Below are 23,701 nucleotides of genomic sequence, written 5' to 3'. Positions count from 1 at the left end.
GGGAGACTGGGGAAAACGGAGACAAGGTTCTGGGTCTAATGTGGCGGCCACGAGCGTCCAGATCAAGTGGACAGTTTGTAGGGAGACCGAGCCGTGTGAAATCCAGATGCAAGGGGCATAGGGAGTGAGCCTATGGACCGCATGCGGTGGGCAGAGAGGAAAACACTGCTCTGCTCAAAGTGGGAAGCGTCAGGTGTACACATAAAAGGTCAGTCTTCCGAGTTCGAGCAAAAACACCCCCTCCTCCAGCAACATCCCTTGGGTCCCCCTTGTTCTTCTCCCACTTTTATTTTCCTTTTGCTTCCCCGTAAAAATCACCCCGATATTCATATCATCGGAATACACATGAAAAATATCACCTCCGATGTTTATTTCAGCAGAATTCACATTAAAAAAAAGAAGAAAAAAGTCGAATCCTATCTCAGCAGCATGAGCTGGGTTATACATTATACCAAGGATCTGGGCTACCTGAGCATCCAGTCGGGAACCAGACATGCCGTTATGGGGCCAAAGGGCAAAAGGTGCTTCAGATGAAGCATAACGTCAACCATTTAAATTAACCCCCCAAAGGAAAACGCCTTGAGGCAGAATTAGCTAAGTTATTTCAGCAGCGTCTTTCTCGTTTCTCCAGTGATTTCTTGATGATTTTAGCATCCTCCCCTCCACCAGCAACTTTCCGCTTCATACTCAGGGCTTGAACCTTCTTCCTACGCACTGCTTCCTGGTACTCGTCCTGGATCCCCAGGGTCGACCCTGCTTGGGCCTCCATTAACTAGGCGTGACAGACGTCCTCATAACCAGACAGCAACAGATTCTGTCCTCCTGGGTCTGTGTCGCATCTTGAAAGCTAAGTCAGAGGTGAGGGGAAGCATGTCGTCCCTTCCAGAAGTCCACGGTGCTGTTAGCATGAGGTAGCAGCTGTCAGGTCCGTCTGTAGATCATACAGTCTATGTGAAATTGAAGCATAATGGTTTCAGATGACAGATATGCAAAATGTCAGAAGTGACATTACTATCCATAATAAAATGGGTGGTCATACAGTTTATCATCCAACCATGACATTGTAAAGAGTGAAAGTGAACACTGTTAGTAATTACATTTGGGGAAAAAAAAAAAAAAAAAAACCTGATTAAGAGCTGGGACCATCAGTACACATGATTTGTTTTGCCCATAAGAAAAAATAAGGGAGCTCAAGCCAAAGTCTAGACACAACTATGTCATTACAGAAAGTAATGACCCTGCAATTGACAAATGAAATTAAATCTCAATATAACAAAGTCGGAATACAGTAGGTCCCTTTGAGATCCCTAACTCTCTCTCTCTCTCACTATGATTCTAGCTCACTTTCGGTAATATCAATGCCAGTAAAGTACCCAATTTGTATTAGACCTATGTTTTCAAATATGGTATAAGAGATTATTCTATACTGACGTGAAATCAAACAAGATGCCATCGTGGCATCAAAAAGTCATTCTCCTTGCAATTCTTATTTGAATTCTCCTGAATGGACCTGGCATCAAACCTCACATGACGCCACTGTGCTTCCCGACGCTTTCCTGCGGCGGCACCATCAGCTCCCGTTCCGAATCGAGAGAACCGAGCTTCTCACAGTCAGAGGCCTCTGAGTAGAACGTGGTAACTCTGCGGTCTGACAGAAACGCCTTTGACCTCAGAGACAGACGTGAAGGCAAATGGACTCACGCGCCCTCAGCATCCCACCGACATGGGCCGCTGAAACCCGGCTCAGGCCACGCTCGCATTCTGAGAAGCTCCTCGGGCTTAAAACTGTTACGAAACCCACACGGAGTCTGAGGGTTGAAACTTCCATCTGCCGCCAGAGAGCACTCAACACATGTAAACCGTTCAGATGCCCAAAGGGAGAATCTGGGTGCTCTGATACCAGAAAATTAGGCACAGGAAGAAACAGGCAGGCAAGCGGGCAAGCACGCAAACCAATCAACCGATCAATTAATCAACCCAGTCAATAGTTAGCCAAGGACTGTCAAAACGCACTGTGCAGTTAAGAAACGTAGGGCTGCGTGGTTCCTGTTCTGCAAGTCGTTTGCCAACTGAAACGACTGTGTGATAATCAGTCTTGCGACAACCATGGCCGTAAGTGGCAATTTACAAGGAAGTGTGTGTGTTTAAGGAGCGGGCGCACCAAGATGCACGCGTGGACCCTCCCAGGATGGTCATGAGCAGGCTCTGGAGCCCAAGGTCAACAGCGTGCTGGGTTCTTATTCCTTCAATTCTTATTGCTGCTGTGACGAATCACCACCAATGAATGTATTGGCTTTAAACAAGGTAAATGCATTATGGTACGGTTCTGGACATCAGAAGTCTGGAATGGATCTCGCTGGGCTGAAATCAAAATGTCCAAAGGGCTGCGCTCCCCTAGGGGTTCTCGGGGAGACCCTGTCTCCTGACCCTCTCCAGCTTCCGGGGGATGCCTGCAGTTCCAGGCTCACGGTCCCCTCCATCTTCAAAGGCAGCGGCCGCGACGTGCTGACCTCTGCTTCCATCATCACATCGCCTCCCCCGACCCTGACTCTCCTGCCTCCCTCCTCCTCCTGTAAGGATCACACGGGGCCCGCTCAGACAATCCAAGCACTCCTCCTGTCTCCAAGCCAGTTTATCAGCAACCTCGATTCCAAGTGAAGCCTTAATTCCCTTTACCACGTAACCTAACACACCCCAGTTCCAGGGTGGACGCCGTGGAGGGGAGGGGGCGTTCTTCTGCCTGCTGCTCCCTCACATGGCATACGAGGTCCCGCACCGCGAAGGCCCAGACTGTCTCCCCAGGCTCATCTCCCATCGCATGCCATGTATCTGCTATAGTTTGCTGCATAACACGTTACCCTAAAACCTTAGTGACTTAAGACAACATTTATTATCTCACAGTTTCTGTGGGGCAGGAATGAAGGGATTCACTGGGTCCTCTGGCTCTAGGTCTCTCATGAGGCTTCGGCTGGCGCTGCCTTCATCGTAAAGCTCGACCGGGGAAGGATCTGCTTTCGAGCTCGCTCGTGGGGTCCTTGGTGGGATTCCTCCCTCCACGGCAGTTGGCTGGATCCGGCTCTCAGTTCTCCGTGACATGGGCTTCTCCACAATGCAGCTTACGCCATGGCAGCTGGCTTTAGCGAAGCTGTAAGTGAGAAGGGCCAAAGAGAGACTACAAGCAAGAGGGAGGCAGGTCTTCCGTAACTTCATCTCATCGCTTTCTCTGTACACATTCATTAGAAGCGAGGCCAGCCCTCGCTCCAGAGGAAATTAGGCAGGGGTACAAACGCCAGGACGTGAGAACACAGGGCCACGTCAGAAACTGCCCGGCACACCCTAACACCTCACGAGATCACCAACGTTCTGCAAGAGCGAAAGAATACTTTATAACCCAAGTTTGATATTTGTCCATTAATTCGTCCACTCAGAAAGTTTCTAAGCGATACCTGCTGTGAGCTAGGTAGTATCTCAAGGGCTGGGGACGGAGCAGTGAACACAGCAGACAGAGCGCCTTCCCACTTGGAGGAGACACTCGAGTGGGGAAGGTCACGGACGACAAACGGACCACACATAGCGGGACGGAGGGTGAGGAGTTACAGCAGGTAAGGGGCACCTGTCTTATACACAGCGGTCTGGGAAGGCCTGTCGAAAAGCTGACCTCTGAGCAGAGACACGAGTGAAGTGAGGGAGCCGCAGGGGAATGCCCTCGGCAGAAGGGATGGCAAAGGCAGAGGTTCCATGTGGCTGGAGCAAAGTGAGTGAGAGAAAGTGGACGGAGGTGAGATTCGAGAGGAACGCACAAGCTAGATCTTGCGGGGCCCTGTAGGTCATTAAAGGAACTTCAAGCTTTATTCTAAGGTGGGAGCCACTGAAGAATGTCCCCCTTGAAAGGAGCCGCTTTTACAGAGAACAAACTGGTGGTTGCCAGGTGGGCAGGGGGTTGGGAGGCTGGATGAAAGCAAGTGAAGAGATTAGTCTACAGCCATGCCACACTGAGCAAGCCCGACCCCGTCTGATCTCGGAAGCTAAGCAGGGTCAGGCCTGGTTAGTACTTGGATGGGGGACCACCTAGGAAGACCAGGTGCTGCAGGCATAAAAATGTAAAAAATAAGGAATTGTAAGCTGACAAGGTCCTTGCAATCTGTGAGGTCAAGCAAGGGTTGCTTTGCCTAAAAAAAAAATAATAATAATAATAAAATAGAGATTAAAAAATACAAAATGCAGTTACAAAACAGTCACGGAGATGTAAAGTACGGCATAGGGAATATAGTCGACGATATTGTAATAACTACGTATGGTGTCAGGGCCGATTACTAGACTAATCGGAGGATCACTTCATAAATTACAGGAATGTCTGACCACTATGCTATATACCTGAAACAAATATAATATCGAATGTCAACTGTAATTGAAAAATAAGTTTTAATTAAAAATAAAAGAAGCTGCTTAGAGCAGTAGTTAGAAAAAAATTAGCCCCCTCTTCATAATCTCAAGACATTTCCAGATCTCTGTTAAGGTGAGGTATACTTTGCTTTATAATATATAGTTACATTTCTGAAAGATGTATATACGTTTTTAATATATATGTACATATATATATACTTAATACTTAATATTAATATTCATTGATCCTGTGTTTTCTAATTACTTCCTTTAAAAGATAACACGTGAAAACCCGGGGCGTTTGAAACTGTTTTCATCCCCAGATAAGGAAAGCGAAATCAAACAAAACCGTTTCTGGGAAACTGGTCTACTGCTTGCCTAAAGCCAAAGAACTTCAAAGAGCCGAGGCTGGACCCCAGGTCATGTCAACTTCATTAATCACAGGTCACCTGGCAGCTCCCCACCCGAGAGACCCAAATGGCATATGGTAAAGCTCGTTCCTCAAACCACAAAATGAGGTGATGCCTTAGCAATCACCCCAACCTCAGTGCAGCGGCTGCTGATACGCAGAGGCCGTCTGCCCAGGTATAAAATGGCGGAGGAGAAAGTCTCATTTCCACTCCCACGTTAGCCATTCCTCCCACTGGAACGACCCAGGGTTCTGGTAAAGGGAGCTTTTTGTTCCTTCGCCTTCACTGCATACCCCGCCCAAGTTTCTCATAGGACTGCCGCCTGGAAGTCACCTTCAGATGCCTCGGAGGGTCTATACTAGGTGAACTTAGATAAACAAATGGAAATGAGCTCTCCTGGGGAGAGGGAGGTCAACATGGGCAGTTAGGAGTGGCTGGGAGAGGGGAGGAGGGCCTGCTCCACAAAGACAAGCCTATATAAGAGACAGCGGAGAAATATTCCACTAGCAAACACTGGGATCTGTGGACGGGAGCCGTGGACAGGACAGGAGAGAGAGGGATGGCCTGGTTTACCCTTTACCTCCTGAACCTTCTCTGGGCTACGGCTGGGACCAGCACCGAGAGCCGAAGCTCGTGCTGTGAGTATGCTGTCTCCCAAGGAGCTCAGGGAGGCAGGTACCCTGGGGACTGGCAGGGAACTCACACCGCGGGGTCTGCCGATGAGGAGGAGGTTAGAAACAGCGGTCGGTATAGGAATTCCAAAATGAGTGCGTCAGGGTGTGAGAGTGTGTGATTCATCTGCCCTCACTTAATAGCATAAGCTCTTTGAGATCCCAGTCTACACATTTACATTGAGCAACTGAGATGCCGATACAGATAGGATGGCCGATGGATGGTACAGACAGGTGCTCAGTGGCTGTTCTGACCGGGTCCCATTACCAGTAGCAGCTTAGGGGCCTCGCTGAGGATAGGTCATATCCCAAATCTTTAATATAGTCTCCATGTAAGAGTGATGGGGAAAAATGGGTGCCAGGGAATCAGTGATTTCCAAGAAGGGGCTAGAAATCACGGGCACTGTCTGTGAGCCATATTGCCTGAAGTTGTTAAATGAGAAATCACTTTCTTAAAGGTAAAGGTTATTTCAGAAAAGGTAGGGAATAGCTGGCCTTGAAAGAAAGTCTCGGTGTTTTCTCCGTTTCTCTTTAAAAGTCATCCATTCAGGGGCATCCCTGAGGATAGCAACGCTAATCCCGTCTCCTCCTAAAAGACCGGGAAATATGTTTCTGAGAAGAGACGGTGAGGGGTTCTCTACATGGCTGTCTCTTCCCAGCTGTCCCCCTGGCACAGCAGCCCTTGGTCAGTGGAATACAAGTGCTCATGGAGAACTCCGTGACCAGCTCAGCCTACCCCAACCCCAGCATCCTCATTGCCATGAACCTGGCCGGAGCCTACAACTCGGAGGCCCAGAAACTCCTGACGTACCAGCTCATGGCCACGGATACGGGCAGTGAGAAGTCACAGCCCCTCCCTCCACGTGCCTCCCGAATCTTGCACACCGTTCACCTCCCCCAGATCCCAACTCCCCGCCCCCTCACCCCAATGCTGATCATACGTGAATCGTCCAAATGCCTTTCCCGACGTGTCTGGAAAACACCTGGGAAGAAATATGTGCGAAGTTAAGGCAGTCACAGAGGAGGACAGGAATGCAGCAAGAGCTCTAGACGAGATGGAAAAAGAGCCAGCTTCTGGTTCTGGCTCAGCCACCGAGCTCTGTGGCCTTCGGCAGGTCTCCTGGTCCTGCTCGACCTCACTTTCCTCATTTGCAAAATGCAGATGATTCTCATAACCATAACACTAATAGTGATAATAACATGGATAATAATAATCCAATTTCTTTCTGCCTACCTCACAGGAGTTGCCTTGAAGCTCGAGTTAGATAATACAGTTAAAATCATTTTGCAGCTACGAATTGTCATATGTGAACTTGTATGGGAGTTCGTGCTGCTTTTCTAAACAAATACCAGAGGTTCTTGGCAGAGTTGTCAAGTCACACAGAGGCCACTAGATTAAACATTCCTTAAGTATTTTTCCATACTTCTTTCCTTAAGATTAAAAAAAAAAAAAAAGCTATCTAATCACATTATTAAAACACAGAAATGATCTGGAAAGAAGTGGAGGGCTCAGCCCTGCCCCTGCCCCTCCCCCCTCCCCCTCCCCCCTCCCCCGCCATGCTCACCTCCCTGAAGATGCCTTTAACCATTTTGTCCTCTACGCCACAGACCTGACCATGGGGGAGCTCGCCCTCACCATCATGGCCCTCACCTCCTCCTGCCGGGACCCTGGGACTAAAGTATCGATTCTACAGAAACAAATGGAGAACTGGGTAGCTTCAAGTAAGACCTCATTGGCAGGGAAGGGAGAGTGGGGCAAATGGTCCTTCTTGGGAATTTTGAACCTAAAAAGAAAAGGAGGGCAGAGTGGAAAGTTAGGGAAGGAACGTGAAGGGCTTCCACCCGGGTTCCCCGAGCCGAGCCCACGGGCTTCCAATCCGGAACGCACGAGCGCCGTCCGTTGTACTCCATTCTCGTGCCAAGTGTCCCTCCTACTCTGAGAAACACAGATGGTGTCTTTAGCCAATATGGCGTCTTCCTTTTTTAGACAGGTTTTCTAACAATGTCTATTCAAAAGGTTTGGCATTTATTCCCCCCCCGCCCCCGAATGTCCTCATGATGCCGAATGTTAGTCTTACGAAGGCCCCTCTCTCCCCTGCCGAGGCCCCAGTGCTGAGGCTCTGAGCCTCTATGGACCCAGCCTGGCGATCTTGGCACTGTGCCAGAAGAACTCTGAGGCGACCTTGCCGATCGCGGCCCGTTTTGCCAAGACCGTGCTGGCCATTTCTTCTCCCTTCGATATAGGTAAGTAGGTCCCCACTCTCAAACTGCCCTGAGCTGGTACCATCGAGGACACCGAACGGCGGAGCTGGTGGGAAAAGTGGGAGGCGGGAGGAGCTGGGCTCATGAAAACGTCTGTAGAGGGGAGACACTTCGCGAATGTTTGTTGGACGTGTTAAGAAATCAATGAAAGGAAGATAGGAAAATCTAGGAACTGGAATAATACTTTTAACATCTGGCAGTTACGGAATCTCCACTGGGAACAAAAAACATGTCACTCAAGTCAGGAGTTGCTCCCAGGCAACTTACTAAATTTTTAAATCGAGGTCTAGACTCAACCCTACCTGAACCCGCTCATCTATCACCACCGATGCTTCCACACTCTGCTCTTCTTCTCCGTGCCTCTCCTCAGAACATCCAGATAGCCTCTGTTTCTTAAACGGCTGCTCTCTGAATCCTGAGCCCGTCAGGCTCCCCGTGACAGACGCACAGGAGCCATCTCGTTCCTTCATTCTGCAAGCGCACGGCCGCTTGGGAATGGGAGCTTCTTCCTCTACACCAACACCCTTCCTCTGCCTACCCCTGTGCGTCTAATGACGCCTTCTCTGCATGGCGCCCCTCGTTCATGGTCGCCTTTTCTCCTCTGCCACTCTCCCAGCGACAGCAGTCTGTCAGGATGTCGCTCCCTTATATGTGCCTCGTCAGCAGCCTCTCTGATTCCAGCCATAATCGGAACAGGAAGCAGATAGAGATTCACTCGGGTACCCTCCCTGCGGGTCAAGACCAGACTGGCCTCCGCTTCCCATCTGGGGTGTCTCTCCCAGTTCAGAAAATTCAGACAGTTTTCACAATACTCGTTTCAACAATCCAGTCCCCTTCGATAAGGTCACTCAACCTTCAGGTGGAGATTGGGGTAGGGAGGGGAAGGCCAACGGAAGAAAAATGCCACCTGGCAAGTCTTTCATGTGCCGGTCCTGGTCCTGTCACGCCAGAGCCTGCTCATTCCATCCACCTGTGTTCTCCTGTGCAAATAACGGAAAGGCCCCTGCGCTGGGTCCTAAGGGGGACACCAAGTCCCCTCCGCGCAGGAGTTCACAGAGCACAGTAATGACAAAACGGCAGAGAGTGCGCAGACTGCGAAGCAGGTACGAACAACAACTACTCCAGGAGAGGAGGGGAGACGGGGGTGACCAGGGGAGGCTTCGCTGAGAGGTGCTGATGGCCAGGCCTTCAAGGACCAGTGACCTTTTGAAAGATAAGCATCGGGACAAGAGAAGGGGGATAGAATATACTGCTGGTCAACATTAATGAAACGCATGAGCTGTGCGGTCATACGCACCTGGGTTCAGGTCCTGGTGCTGCTCCTCACTGGCTTTGTGGCCTTGGGCAGTCACGTAACCGCTCTGAGCCTTCATTTTCCCATCCCTTAAATGGAGATAACACCAGGTCCTGTCGCACAAGCCGTCCCAAAGGGTAAAAGAGATGATGCACCTGGCACACGGTAAAGGTCAGGTGTTCGCGTTGTGGCGGTGGCTGTCTTATCCCCCTGCGATTCACAGACACAGAAGCAGTGGTGACCTTGGCACTGACCTGTATGTACAACAAGATCCCTGTAGGCTCAGAGGAAAGCTACAGAACCCTGTTTGGTCAGGTGATAAAGGAGGTTGTGGAGAACATCGGCGCGAAGATCGAAGACAGCGGTCTCATCGGGAACATCTACAGTACTGGCCTTGCCATGCAGGTGAGGACATTGTTAGGGTCTGTGTCGGTAAGACTGGACTGTAGGGCCGAGAGACCAGGCTTCTTCTAATACCTCGCAGAAAGAGCAGCTGGTTTACTTGAGGTCGATTCCTTGTGGTGCCTGGGCCTCAGTTTCTCTACTGGTAGAATGGGGGTAAGTGTTAATTCCTTCTTACCTCACAGGTAAAGTGTGAAAACAAATCTACATAAAGTCTTTTCTTTTCCTTGGGGAAAAAAAAAAAAGAAATCCAAAAATGTATTAGTTTATCATTAATTACAATCAATTTATTCATAATAATTATAGATGAATGAACGTTTGACATATAAAAAAATAAGGATATTAAAGTAGGTCCTTGAAAAAACAATGAATTTTCTGATTCCATCTGGCTGGTCAAATGTTCTATTTTCAGCCCTTTATCTTGGCCCAAAAGAAAGACAGGCTTGTATTCTATTCAAAAAAAAAAAAAAAAGGATTAACAAAAAGAATCTAAAGCAGACTGGACATTGAATCTTGGCCAAGCTCCATTTGCATCTTGATCTCATTTCAACCTCGCAAAGAGCCCTAATAAATGGCAGAGCCAGCTGTGTCTGGTGGCCAAGTCCACACTGTGCTGTGCTTCCTTAGCACAGATTCCCAAGCTTGGATTCTATAAGATGCTCTAGATATAGCTCCGAATACACCCTCCCCCTGGCCCGCCTTGATTAGGGCTGATGAGGGTAACATCGTCCTATGGAAGGCACACCAGTGACAATGGGGAGCGGTAACCAACCAGAATCAGACACTAAAGGGTCCTCTCTGGCCAATTCCTCTCGTCCAAACTATGAAGTTTGTGCTTCCAAGTCTCAAGATTCCCTATGAAATTAATAGAAAAACTATATCATGACCCTCTCAGCTCGGAAAGACAAGGAAACAGAGACTCGTGGAGTTACGAAGCCAGCTCTAAAGCTAATATAGCCCTGAACTAGTGTTAGGGGAAAAAAAAAAATCCTCTTGGTGAGAAGGTGGATAGAGACTGGTATTTATATTCCATGCATTAAAAATTAGCAAGGGGTATAAACAGACTGAAAATTAGTTCGTGTTAAACATGAGAGTCAATACAAAACCCCACTCCAGTCTACGGCCAGGCCACCCTAAACAAGCCCGATCCCGTCTGATCTTGGAAGCTAAGTAGGGTTGGGCCTGGTTAGTATTTAGATGGGAGACCACCTAGGAAGACCAGGTGCTGTAGGTGTTAAAAAAAAAAAAAAAAAAGCCTCATTCCAATGTGCCATGTACAGGAGCAACCAGTGAGAACAAAGCCCGTTTCTGTCATGTCACGGTCAGTGAAATTTTGCCGCGGAATAACACTCTTCTGGTAGGTACCATGGCCGAATCGCACAAGACCCATCCCAGGGCTCAGGTCTAGAACGCTGTGTGGAGGAACGAAGGCAGTCCGAAAGGGACGTAAGAAAGGTCTGAGTTATGACTCACTGGGCATAACCTCGCTTCGCCTGAGTGCCAGACAGAAGTGTTTGCTTCTGCCTAACGTGTTTGCTTTGGCTAATGTGGTTTGTGAATTCTGTTTGGGATTTTTATCACCTGCAGGGTACACTCCGATAAGCTGCTGATGAGAATTAAAGCTTCGCCTATGAAAAGGCGGGACCTCATCCATCCCCAGATAACACAGGCCACGTGGGTTTCTTGCTGGTTAATGATACAAAGCCTCCCCGTGCCCATTTATGTTCCATATACAGAGTTTACCCAGACAGCCTTTAGTCTGAATCTAAATGTCTCACATGTAACCTTTTTCTAATCTAAAATGTTCTGCTCTGCTGTAGAAAAGTTAAGGGCTCTGGAGCTATAACTCCTTGGGTTTAAATCCCAGATCTGCCGCTCTCTTAGGCAAATATCGAATTTATCTGAATTTAATTTTCCCCATAACAAGGATGCAAAGGTATAAAAAAAAAACACATTGCAGGCACAATGTAGTGTTGAATGATTGTTCACAGTCTCTCCCAGCAGAGAAGTGACAAAAATCTTCCTATTCAGCCTTTACTCACCATCTTCCAGGATGTCAGTGCCTCTCAAGTGGCATAGGCCAGTGGTCCCCAACCTTTGTGGCACCAGGGACTGGTGCTCCTATGACGATCCGAGGCGGACCTGAGGTGGTGATGCTGGCGCTGGGAAGCGGCTGCAAATACAGATGAAGCTTTGCTGGCTCACCAGCCGCTCACCCCTTGCTATGCGGCCCAGTTCCTAACAGGCCACGGACTGGTACGAGTCCGCGGCCTGAGGGTTGGGAACCCCTGGCCTAGGCCACCCACATTGCTTCCCAGAGCACTCATGAGGCCTTTCCTCTGTTCCAGAGTTTCTCCTCTTTCTTCCATCAATACGCTAACATGTTCAAGGTTCCTGTGATAGGAACTTAACTTGGAAAGGCATCTGATAAACCCAGGTTGTTAATGCAGTTATCAATGACTTCTCACAGCCTCACGTTCACTTCTCTCTAGAGTGCTGGTGTTGGTCGTGCGTTATCTCGAGGGGATACACCTCGCTTAGTGGGATTTGGGGGGTGAATATGGCCAGCAGACAAGGCATGGCTGCTGAGGAGTACCTGCCTGATGCCCCTACACCAAAAGATGGGCTCTAGCAAGAGCCCTGGTTCAAGGCCACCGAGGTTAACAGAGGTTAACAGTGATGGCTGTTTCTGTCCAAACTGCCTAGTTGCTCACAGTACTGCCTCTGGCTCCCAGAACCATTTCTGACTCTCCTCTCCCTTCTTCCATATCCCATCTCAAGCTCCAGATAAATCAGTCATCAGCGATCTCAGCCCATTAACACGCTCTGGTGGCCGTGGTCGTCATGAGTGTAAGGGGAGGGAGGCGGTAATGATGGCTTATCCGTCACACAGTACAAAATGACTGTGCGCATCATCCCATCTTAACCCCAAATGACACCCCCGAAAGTAGACAGGAATTATGGTCTCTATTTTCCCCATGAGACATAAAATTCAACAAAGTAGAATGAGTTCCTTATGTCTTGAAATCAAGGCTCATTTTGCAAATAACAACAACCCAAATAATTTTTGCTTAAGAAAATGGGGACTTACTATTTTACATAAACGGGGGCGTCCAGGGCTGGATTAGGTGATTTCAGGATGCATCAGAATAAAGGGCTCGAATCACATCAAGGACCACTCTTTCCTTCATCTCCCACCCCCGGTATTTTCTCATTCTCTCCTGCTCCACAGCTTTTTCCAAGTGGCTGAGGGAGATGGTCACCGGCAGCTCAGTGACACTCAGACAGCAGCAGCTGAAAAACCCCAGCAGAAGGGAAAACGGCTTCTCTCTTCCAGTGTTTTTATATCAGAGAAAGACTCTATTGGTACCTGTGCCCACCAATCACTGTCACCAAGAAGGTGGCACTCCATGATTATCCCAGCCCCGGCATGAGTCCACGCCTGTGGCCAGGGTGTGGAGCCTCTGGCTGACAGTGCTGACATGATCACAAAGCATGCGAGGAGTCCACCAGGGGGTCTGCAGGACAATGCAAAACGTAAGAGGTGCATTCTGTTTAGATGGCCAGGCTGTCCTCGCCCAGCTCTTGCCCTCATTAGGAAATACGGCAGCCCTAACAGTGTGCCCTGCAACCGAGTGCTGCACAGATTTTTGCTGTGCGATTACCATGTGGCAGACACCAAGCTACGTGGTGCGGATGAAGCAGTGAACAACACAGACATTGTCCCCATGCAGCTTCGGTTTGGGCTTTGCATGACCACAGAGATTAGTGACCAAGTCTATCCCTTAGATAGACTTGGCATATGAAGGCACATGAAGGCTATACCTAACTCGCTCACTCTCTCTCTCTCTCTCTCTCTGTTCCAGGCTCTCTCCGTGACACCCAAGCAACCCAACCAGAAGTGGGACTGCCAGAAGACTATGGATGCAATACTTGATGAGATTAAGCAGGGGAAATTCCGCAACCCCATGTCCATTGCCCAAATCCTCCCTTCCCTGAATGGCAAGACATACCTGGATGTGCCCCACATGTCTTGCAGCCCCGGTAAGGACTCTTAACAACCATCTCTCTGTATGCTATAAAGTGGCAAATCATGCCAGGAATAATGTGGGCATCAATTTTAAGTGGCAGATAGGTTTTATATCCAATACTTCCAGAGCTACATCTGAATTCCAAGCCCAAAGAGTTGTGTGCTAACATACAGCTGCACCATCCTGCCCCCTCCCAGAATTCAGCCCTCACGTCTACTTCATTCATCACACAATCTATTAAGCACCTCCTACGGATAAAGCATTTTTGTGGGGTGTTAAAAGAGAGGGAAGACCCATGGTCGTAACATTCAAGTAACATATAACTTCATTCATTCATTTAACGAATATCCCAAACGTTATAGAGTATCTTATCACATCTGCTCTTTACAAAGTCAAGAGACAGATATGTAGACAAAGACTACAAAAATATTTGGAAGAAGGAAATAAGTATTAAATAGGAATAAAAGCCACATACAGTGCAAGAGCAAAGAGAGCGTGAGTGATCTTCGACTGCCTGAGAGGCTGAGGAGAAAAACAGAGCTGACATTTCGGTCAAGCCTTGGAGATCTAAGTAGGAAGCGTTGGAGCTCACAGAACACTGGAGGAATGGGGTAGGACCCGGGCACACCACATTTTCATTTGAAAGATCTTTATTTTACCCAATTACAGATATAACACAGAAATACTTAAAATTCAAACACTGCAGAAATATGCATTTAGAAAGTGGGAGTCCTGCATAAAAATTTATCACTCCGGAGATGACTAGTCCTTGGGACAGAGTCCTCTAACTCTTCTTTCCAATCAATCAGCTACTAGTATAAAGTATCGTTCGTCTTACGCTGCATTGACTTCCTAAGACGAGCAGAGATTAAGAAGCTCCTTGCCTGTCTCAGAGCAGAATCTACAAAGACCCTCATTAAGCAACATGATCCCAATCATACCAGACACAGGCACATTCACCTAACCCCTGAGTGATATCCCTCCCAGCTGTGACCAGGCGGCCATGGAGTCCATCCTAGGATTCTACAATAGTTGCCCCAGGAACTATGTTCAATGGCCTCAAACTTACCAACTTTGCTTCCAGATTCTTGGGGTTAACGACAACAAAAAAACCACAACAAATTAACAGTGAGTACCATGTAAAATAACTTAGGGCTCTCAATCCTCCCTTCAAGTTACAAATTTTTTTTTTAACAAAATAAACGTTCACTGTAAAACAAGTGTCAGTTCCTCAACCATGATCAGTTCTCTAGACTGGAAATGAGAGCTTCATAGATCACGCCAATTCCTCAGATTGATCCACAAGCCCACACGCCCATTGCCGTTTCTTGGTTTGTTTTCTGGGGTGCGTTGGCAACGACAGAGATTTTGTACCTATATGTACAAACGCCAGAATCTTTAACAAACCTGGCCTCTTTGCTCTTCATAGATCATGAGGTACAACCAACTCTGCCCAGCTACCTTAGCCCTGTCCCCACCTTGGCATCCAACATCACTGTCACCTACACCATAAACAACCAGCTGAGGGGGGTGGAGCTGTTCTTCAACGAGACCATCCATGTCAGTGTGAAAAATGGATCAGTGCTGCTTGTGGTCATGGAAGAAGCGCAACGCAAAAATCCCGTGTTCAAGTGAGTGCTGCAGGTGGCATTCGCCGTTCTCCCCAAGCCTAGCCTGAATTCCCAGTTTCTCTCTCTCCTTCCTTCATTTACTTATTTTTTTTTCCTTCTCACAATTCAATAGATTTTTACATAATTGCCCCTGGAGAGCCTGCAATCTCTGATGAAAAATTCAATATAAGTCAATATATGATATAGTTTTAAAAGCAGTAATTCAAAGGAGAGACACTCCATTGTGGATTAGAATAGGCAAGGAAGGCTCATGACTTTGGACCATATCTTGAATGCTTTGTTCTAGCCATTCCTAGCCATTCTCTCTTCCTAGATACCACCCTCTTGTGGATAGAACAAAGCATTCAAGACAGGAATGAGCAAGGAATTCAAGACCAGTGAGTAGACTTGATGAGAGAAGAGATCACGGGATTTAATTAAATGAGTAATGTCTGAAGGATAGGTTGGATGATATTGTAGAGAGCTCGAAGTACCGGACTAAGGAAGTGGGACTTCATAGTGCAGAAAGGCACTGCAAGCTTTTGAATAAGAAAAGCCACGCTGTAAAATGTTAATTAGGTTTGAGAATGGGGGACAGGAGAAAAGCTAGGGACCCACTACAGTGACAAAGCTGTGAAGTGATGGGGACTTCATCTAGGATAAATGGATTCCTACCACGGAGGACTCCACAGGGCTCTGTAGGTACTGGACGTGGGATTCAAGAGAAAGAAGCTTCAACACTACCGATGGGCGTGTCAGGAAGAGAGAATGTCTTTTAGAGAAAAAGATGTAATTCCTCTAGACATTTGTGAGTGCTTGAAAGAGAAACATTAGGGAACTAGTGGAGGTGAAAAGGAAGTCCCAGAAAAAGGAGCCAGGACAGGCAAAAGAGACTGGACAGTCGTCTAACAGAGGATGATGCAGAAGGTGACAGATACAATGCTCCCAACAAAAACAGGAGACAGATCTAATTATTCTCATTTTATATACAGAACCACTTAGGCCCAAAGAAGTTAAGGAATATTCCTAAGGCCGCAGAATGTGTAAAGAACAGAGTTGAGATGAGAGATTTGAATGACTATGAAGCTCATGTTCTTTCCATTGCCCTGTCAGGAAAAGGAGGAATCAAATCAGAAACGAATCACAGAGGAAAAAATTAAATCTTGGAGAATGTTTATAGTTTGCCAAAAGAGGAAGCAATAGAGAAATATGGAGAAAACTAAGCTAGAGAGGAAGTAGAGGGAAGATGTGAGGTCATGGAAAGGAAGAGAGGAGATATGTTAAAGGAAAGACGGCATGATCCAGATTCTGCAGAGAGATGTAAAGGAGAGAGATTGACGAAGGGCCGTGAATTAACAATTGAGTGACACGTGGGCTCTATCCCACAGGGTTCGGTTAAGTCATGTGTCTGCTGCCCACAGCCTGGCTCCATAACTCCCCTAATTTCTATAAACAAGTCAGGATAAGACTCACATTTCAAGAAAACTTAATTTTCAAACAACCCTCTGAATATACTTTACTTCTTTGAGCTTAGCTTTAATGTTGCCTGATTTTTCTTTTTCTGGTTGTAAATGTAACAAATACACATAGTAGAAATTTTGAGCGGGAAAAAGCATAAAGAAGAAAACAAAGCCTCTGTAATCCATCCACAGTGTAATCACTGTTGCTATTTTTTATAGTTTTGTAGGTGTTTTTCTCTATGCATATTACAAATGGTTATGATCCATCATATACATGGGATAGACAGATTTCATATTAAATTTGCATCCCGCATTTTCACTTAACATTATTGCATAAGCATTTTCCCATGTAACTGAAAATCGTTGAAAAATGTGATTTTCATACCTATAAAATATCCAATGTTGGATATTCATTCCATCACTCACCTAATTATTTGTCCATTCATTGTTGGACATTTAGTTTTTAAATTTGCTTACTGATAGTTTTCTTTTAAACCTATTTCTTTTACTTTCATTTAATTCCAAGTGATTTCATATTTATTAGTCATTTGCATTTTCTCTCTTAAGCAGGGTTTTATCTCATCTTTAAGGCATTTAAATGCCTCTTGCCCTTCATATTAACCCCTTCCTGCCTGACCTAAGGTGAGGTATTAATCATGTATGATTTTATTCTTACAGATTTGAAACCACGATGACATCTTGGGGCCTTATGATCTCTTCTATCAATAATATAGCTGAAAATGCAAATCACAGGACATATTGGCAGTTCCTTAGTGGCAAGACACCTCTGACTGTAGGTGAGAGAAGGAGAAATAGATGGGCATTTCCTCCGGACTGTGAAGGCTACATTCTTTTGTTTCTTCATTTAATTAATTCATTTAATCAATAAATAACTGTGAGATTGTATGTGTATATATACAATAATTATGTATACGGTGGTTTTATGTATATATATATATACATATACAAATATATTATGACTATATAGTGATCAGACAGATGATAGATGATTGATAAAAGATAATAGATAAATAAATGGACGTATGGATGGATGATGATAGATAGATCAATAGATAGATAGAAAGAAAGAAAGAATAAGTGGCTATCTAAAATAGCTTTTTAAAAAATATAGAATCCTGATTCTACTCTGAGCCCGTGGGAAAATATCCAGGGAACAAGGAAAGTGGATTGATCTATTTAAAACAGTAAGGGCTGAAGAAGGAAAAAGCAAATAATGTTAAAGAAACAAACAAACAAAAAGATGGAAAAAGTAGCGTGAGAGCTAAAAAGATGGCCACTTTGGGATTAAAAAAATTAAATGCGTAAACCAAAAGCACAGTTCATTCGTAGCCAGTGGGAAACAAATATGAGGGATGAGGCTGATAGCTATTTGTGTAGTGTTGTTACTTGTTCTTATTCCATACATCAGCTCTGGGGGTATCAGCGACTCTCTTTACACAGAGAAAGAAACCAAGTCTAAGAGACACAAAAGGGACTTGTCCAAGGCACGCACCTGGCGTGTGGCAGAGCAGAGAGTCAAGCCCAGGATGAGTGGGTTTTCTGCGACAGCTTCACACACCGTTCATTCTTCACCTCCTTTTGCTGTACTATTTTGTTTTTAAATCTCCAAAGAGAGGAATGTTTATATGTGCATTTTGTGTGGGGAAAAGTGGGAAGAATCAGGAAAGCTTTAACATTCTTTAAATTTTTTGCACAAAAACTAAAAGACACTCCGACTTAAAAGGGCAGCGGTGTGTGGTTTTGTCTTAAGAACGAAGTTACCCAGTTAATCTGATGGTGATCGTCACCGAGCATTCTGGCCAGTCGGAATTTTGGAACTGCAGCGAAGCATGTAATAAGGACCTTAGAGTCACGTGGGCCTTGCTTAGAAGCTCCTTTTCTTATTTACTACTTGCATTAGGCAAGTAATTAATCTCCTCTGAGCCAGTTTCCACAGCCATAAAATGGAAATAGTAATAACCATTTCTTGGGTTATTGTGAAGATTAGAAATAATGTGTTTAAAATGAGTACGTACAATGTCTTTTGCATAGTATGTGTTCAAAAGTGCTAGTCATTATTATTATTAATTCTCCTACCACCTTCATCTCAAGAATTAGTTGTTTTGGGAACGTAAAGCACGTTTATTCTTATGTCTGCCAATTACTTTCCTTCTCTGAAGAAAGTAATGGTAAACAGAAAGGCCTCTGAGATCCAAAAAGATTTGGGCCTGGAATTGTCATTCTGATGCCTGGCTACTTGAAAGCTGGTTATTGATATCGTCACCATTTATCTTTCCTGAAAAGACAAGAATTCTCATTCCACTGCCTGCCCTTATTTCTTACAAAATCTTCAAAAGGGAACATGAGCTCCTGACTTGAATGTTCTAACGTCAGCTCAAATAATCCATTTTAATAATAACCCCCATTTATTGCATACTTGTTATGTGTCAGGTACTGTATTAGGTGCCTGGAAGTCATTATTTGTAATCCTGAAAATAATTCTTCGGGGTAAATATTATTAGTGCAATTGTACAAATGAGGAAAAGGAGCCTCGCACAATTTAAGGGGCTTGCCCAAACATGTCCATGTGGCCACCCAGGGCCTGGAAACAAGAAGCCCCTAAATCTCAGATGTTTCCACGCCCCTTCCATACTCGCAAGCTGCCCACTTCGCTCCACAATGATTTACCTCCTCTAATGATGGACTGATGCTTTGGGAGGTGGGGGTGGGGGGAATGGTTCTATCACCATGGTTACCTTGTGTTACTCTCTGCTCCTTTCCAGGAGTTGCTGACTACGTACCTTTCAACCATGAGCACATCACAGCCAATTTCACACAGTACTAAGGATGAGGTGGGTCCAGATCTTAGTGGACATCTCCAAAGGACGGGTGGAATTTTTTCACATCATTTCAAATCCATGCAAAACAGTGGACATCCATTGTAGCACCAAATTCTGGGTAAAAACATGGAAACCGTTATGCAGAATAAATGATGCAAATCTCTCTTAAGTCTCAATACCTGTGACCTATGGAGGGGGGGGGAATGTCTGGCTTCTCAAGGTAATGACTGTCAGTCATCATTTAAACCTAGGGCGACTGGAGATGGGAGAGCCCAGCTGACATTTTTGGAGACTGTTCTGATCTTGATTAATTAACCAACACACTCCTGTATTTCTATAAATGAAATGATATTTGTTTTAAAACTCTTATTTTGTTTCTGATACCAAGTATTCCTTTTCAAATCACTTAGTGTAAACACACACACACACACACACACACACACCTATGTACATTTACACATGAAATGGCCAAAATTACTTCATATGAAACCCCCAGATCATTCAAAATTAGGTAAATGATGTTATGTCATAACTCTCCCCTTCTATTTCCAATATTTGTTCTGGGTAGAATCAAGTTTAAATGTATATTTTATAGAACTTATATAAATGTTTAACATGTAAATATAATTTGTATTTAATGTGTAATATAAATTTTAATATACTTATTATTAGATGTAGATCTATATCTACAACCCACCTCACATATATATTACTTTTATATACTAAATGTAGGCTTAGAAGCCTACTATATATATATATATATGACACTTTTAAGCTTTCAAAGACAATCATAACTCTAACCTGGCAGGAGTCAGTGCTGGCGCAAACTTTCTAGAGGGTATAAAAATTTGTATCAAATTACCTAAAACATACTCATCTTTGACCTGTCCCTCCCCCCAAAAAAAATCCCAATTCTGAAAGTTACACAAAGGGAGAATCATAAGAGGACACAGATATACAAGGATCAAAAGGTCTGCTGGGACACTTAGAGAACTGCCTCAGTACACTTCCTAATGCTGAACCCCAGAAGCAGGCAGGCCTAACTGCCCTGTCACAGGTCACCTCTCCTGGCATCTCAGAGCAAGAACCGTCTCTTCGATAAACAGTACAGCTTCCAGGAGAGAGAGCTGTGAACCACACAGGCCCAGATCCCCATCCCAAACACATCTACTAGGTAAGATGTTGAACCTCAGAAAAAGGACCGTGACTATAATGGAAGGAACCCTTACAGAGTGGTGAATACGTGCTCTCTCATAACATATGTTTATAATGCGGACAAATGGAAACAATCTATATGTCTGTCCAACAGGAGATCAATGGATAGGTAAACCATATGATGGGATACTTAAAAGTCACTAAAATTCAAGTCGAAGATAAATACCCGCTGAGTGAGAAGACATTCGTGTCATACCAGAATGTCATCCACACCAGAGTGGTCATCTCTGCATGATAGAATTATTGGTGACTGGTTTTGTTTGTTTGCTTCTCTGTTTCCTAAGTTTTTTCCATTCAACACATAATCATTAAGCACCTGGAAAACTGGAAGTTTAAACGAAAATGATTTTTTTTTAATTTAACATAAATTGAGCAACGAAAGGAACATGTGTGTAAAAGAATCTCACCCCCAAGTCTTGCTCTAATGATAGAAACTGGAGAAATAAGAGCAGTGTGGGAGACACAAAGAGGGGGATCACAGGTTGGTTTCATGCATAAATACATCGTTTTAGCTACCTGCCTAATAATTAACAGTGTGTTCATCTGTACTGGCAGGATTGGGGGACAGGGGAGTGAGGCTGACATCGGATCCGCTGTGACAAGTTGCAATTCTGCTATGAGAAATACCTTAATAAAATGAAGCCTGTCTCATTATTGCATAAGGCATAACACCCAAGACTGAATTCAGTGAAGGTTTCAATGACTATAAAAAGCGCTTTTGTGACCTCTACTGGCCATGGCTGTTAACGCCTTAACTTGCTTTAGGGGCATGTTTAATTATGAATATTTGTGAACATGCAGGAGAGAGAGGATGGAAGATTGCTACCAAATACTTTCCCCCCATTTAAAAGATTGTGTGCAATTGTATTTGCCTTTAACCAGACAGATGAATGACCTATACCAAGTACATGACTGAAGCTAACACACTGATAAGAAAGTGGAACCAAATACAAGATTCCTCTAAAAACCGACACCCTATATTTCTTTGAAACAGCAAAGAATTTTGCTCAGAAGTGTAAATGGTTCTGAGATTTAAAAAAAGAAAACGAAGAACAAGAATTTTGACCAAGAAAATACAAATGGAAAGAGAGAGCGAATGGAACATAACAAAACGATTCTAAATTTTATCTTGAAGACCAAATGTGCAAAACACAACCACCATGTTTTTTGTAAAGTGAATTTGACCAAACATATATAAAAATATGTAATAAACTGGCAATAATTAGAACACTATAGGATTGGTTTCAGATCAGGGAGAACATGGGAATGGAATAAAATGTCAAAAGGAACCAGAAAAATTGCGTAGGAATTTAGTACATTAAAAAGTAGCATATTAAATGAGGATTTTCAACTTAGAAAAAGGATTATGTTAGAGCCCTACTTTTGGCCTTTTAAGCATATTACCAGGGTCAAAAACTCTTAAGAAAATTACTGGCAAATTTTACTGCAAAAAATTACAAATGGTCATATTTCAAAAAAAATAAAGAACATACTAAAATAACAAACAATTGAACGAGAGTTAATAATTTTAATATATAACAAGCAGTTTTGAATTGGTAAGAAAAAATGAACAGTATGATTGAAAAACAAAGTATACAAGCAAGTAAATAACACATGCAGAAAAATAGACAAAAGTATATGAAGCCAAAGATATAAGAAAAAGTTCAACATCATTAGTCATTTAAAAATGCTAACTACCTATAACCACTATGCAAGTTATATTAAGTAGGACTCAGAGAATGCTATCAGAAACCAATTTAATTTACTCTACTACTATTTATCCAAACCAACTCAGTAAGGCTACTTATTTGCATTTTTCTGTTACTCTGATTTAGGGGGAAAAAAATGTTGTCACTTCTAGTCACAGAAAACATTTTGATGTCAGTAATAATTAATTCAGTAATAAATAATTCACAGTCAAAACTCTGAATTCCATTTAAAGGCAAAATTGCTCCTCTCCCTCAGCTCGGGTTTTGCTCCAGATAGAGATAATGGAAAGAAAAGGGGCGGGAGGGGTGGGGGGTGGGGGAATCAGGAGAGGATTATTTCCTCACTTTGCACTTTTACCAGTCAAGTAAGATCTTTCCTGCCCCTGATCTCTCACCCGTTTCTGACCACTCTGGGATAGCTAACTGGCATGGCTCCTGTTACAAGTTAAATTGTGTCACGCTCCCCACAATAAAATATATGTTGGAATCCTAACCCTCAGCACTTCAGAATGTGTCCTTATTTCGAAAAAGGGTCTTCACAGAGGAAATCAAGTTAAATGAGGTAATTAGGGTGGACCTTAATGGAACAGGACTAGTGTCCTTAGGAAAGGGGGGATTTTGAACACATAGACAGACGTGTACAGAGAAAAGACCATGTGAGGAGACATAGAGAAGGCAGCCATCTGCAAGCCAAGGAGAAAGGCTAGGGAGAGATCCTTCCTGGAGCCCTCACAATGAACCAAGTCTGTTATCACCTTGATTTCAGACTTCTAGCCTCCAGAACTGTGAGGTAATAAACCTCCGTTGTTTCAACCACAGTCTGAGGTACTTTGTTACAGTAGCCCTCGTAAACTAATAGAGTACCCCTCAGTAATTGGGTCCCAGAAACTTCAGAAAAGATCCTCTCTGTTTGCAGCCTGGAAAAAGATCCGATTGCTTGCAAAGGTAACAGGAAAGTGGTCCTTGCGATCACCAGACTGAAATTTAAAGACATTCTTTAGAATTAGCATCACCTATATATTCCTTCTATTTATGTAATTAATAATGCCCCTTCCCTTTCTCACAAATACTCACTGCCCTCACCTCCTAATCTGTACTCTATTTGGGTTTCCCCCTGAATCCCTGCTTTCCGGAATTACAATTCTTCTTGGATTTCAAATAAACGCTTGTTGCTTCTCACCTTGACTTATCTTTAGGTTAACGGAACCAACTCGCTATGTGAATCCTGGCTCTCTCAGCAAGCTCTCCGCGGAGAAAACTCCCCACCTTGCCACCCACATCTAAGAAAAGACCCAAGATTGGATGCGGTGGGCAGGGCCCCAAAGCAGCGCCTGTCCTGACCCGTAGACACGGGCACCGGAACCCAAGCCCGGAGGCTCGAGTTTCCTCCGCTTCCGCGGGGGACTCTCCGCGG

The 23,701-nt window shown here is 44.7% G+C and overlaps 1 protein-coding gene, 1 long non-coding RNA gene and 2 pseudogenes across 9 annotated transcripts; 3 read left to right on the top strand and 1 right to left on the bottom strand.

Annotated features, from left to right (window-relative positions):
• Nucleotides 1-348: 348 nt before the first annotated feature.
• On the bottom strand, nucleotides 349-23,651 carry LOC107497327. 6 transcript variants are annotated; one of them, XR_004950791.1, is made up of 5 exons: nucleotides 23,468-23,643; nucleotides 19,325-19,477; nucleotides 9,024-9,648; nucleotides 2,900-3,363; nucleotides 349-947 (listed from the first exon to the last, which is right to left on the bottom strand). It is a non-coding gene; the product is annotated as an uncharacterized LOC107497327 (long non-coding RNA). The 6 variants fall into 6 exon arrangements; XR_004950792.1 differs by having other exon boundaries at nucleotides 2,900-3,145; nucleotides 23,468-23,641; XR_004950789.1 differs by lacking the exons at nucleotides 349-947; nucleotides 2,900-3,363 and adding exons at nucleotides 6,295-6,447; nucleotides 11,465-12,940 and having other exon boundaries at nucleotides 7,030-9,648; nucleotides 23,468-23,651.
• Nucleotides 3,975-4,093, top strand: LOC118603393 (annotated as a pseudogene).
• On the top strand, nucleotides 5,325-19,413 carry CBLIF (cobalamin binding intrinsic factor). Of its 3 annotated transcripts, XM_016119002.2 has the most exons (9): nucleotides 5,328-5,431; nucleotides 6,124-6,300; nucleotides 7,073-7,186; nucleotides 7,568-7,708; nucleotides 9,244-9,425; nucleotides 13,289-13,466; nucleotides 14,883-15,084; nucleotides 17,202-17,320; nucleotides 19,307-19,413. In XM_016119002.2, exons 1-9 carry the CDS (start codon nucleotides 5,353-5,355, stop codon nucleotides 19,366-19,368), a joined length of 1,254 nt encoding a protein of 417 aa, XP_015974488.2. In that variant the 5' UTR covers nucleotides 5,328-5,352; the 3' UTR covers nucleotides 19,369-19,413. The 3 variants fall into 3 exon arrangements, with proteins under 3 accessions (XP_015974489.2, XP_015974488.2, XP_015974487.2); XM_016119001.2 differs by lacking the exon at nucleotides 19,307-19,413 and having other exon boundaries at nucleotides 17,202-17,417; XM_016119003.2 differs by lacking the exons at nucleotides 6,124-6,300; nucleotides 19,307-19,413 and having other exon boundaries at nucleotides 5,325-5,431; nucleotides 17,202-17,417.
• Nucleotides 10,538-10,656, top strand: LOC118603202 (annotated as a pseudogene).
• Nucleotides 23,652-23,701: the final 50 nt, after the last annotated feature.

This window comes from Rousettus aegyptiacus, unplaced genomic scaffold (genome assembly GCF_014176215.1).
Source record: "Rousettus aegyptiacus isolate mRouAeg1 unplaced genomic scaffold, mRouAeg1.p scaffold_m13_p_5, whole genome shotgun sequence".
In the NCBI taxonomy this organism is placed as follows: Eukaryota; Metazoa; Chordata; class Mammalia; order Chiroptera; family Pteropodidae; genus Rousettus; species Rousettus aegyptiacus.
This window is presented reverse-complemented; position numbering and strand designations above follow the sequence as displayed.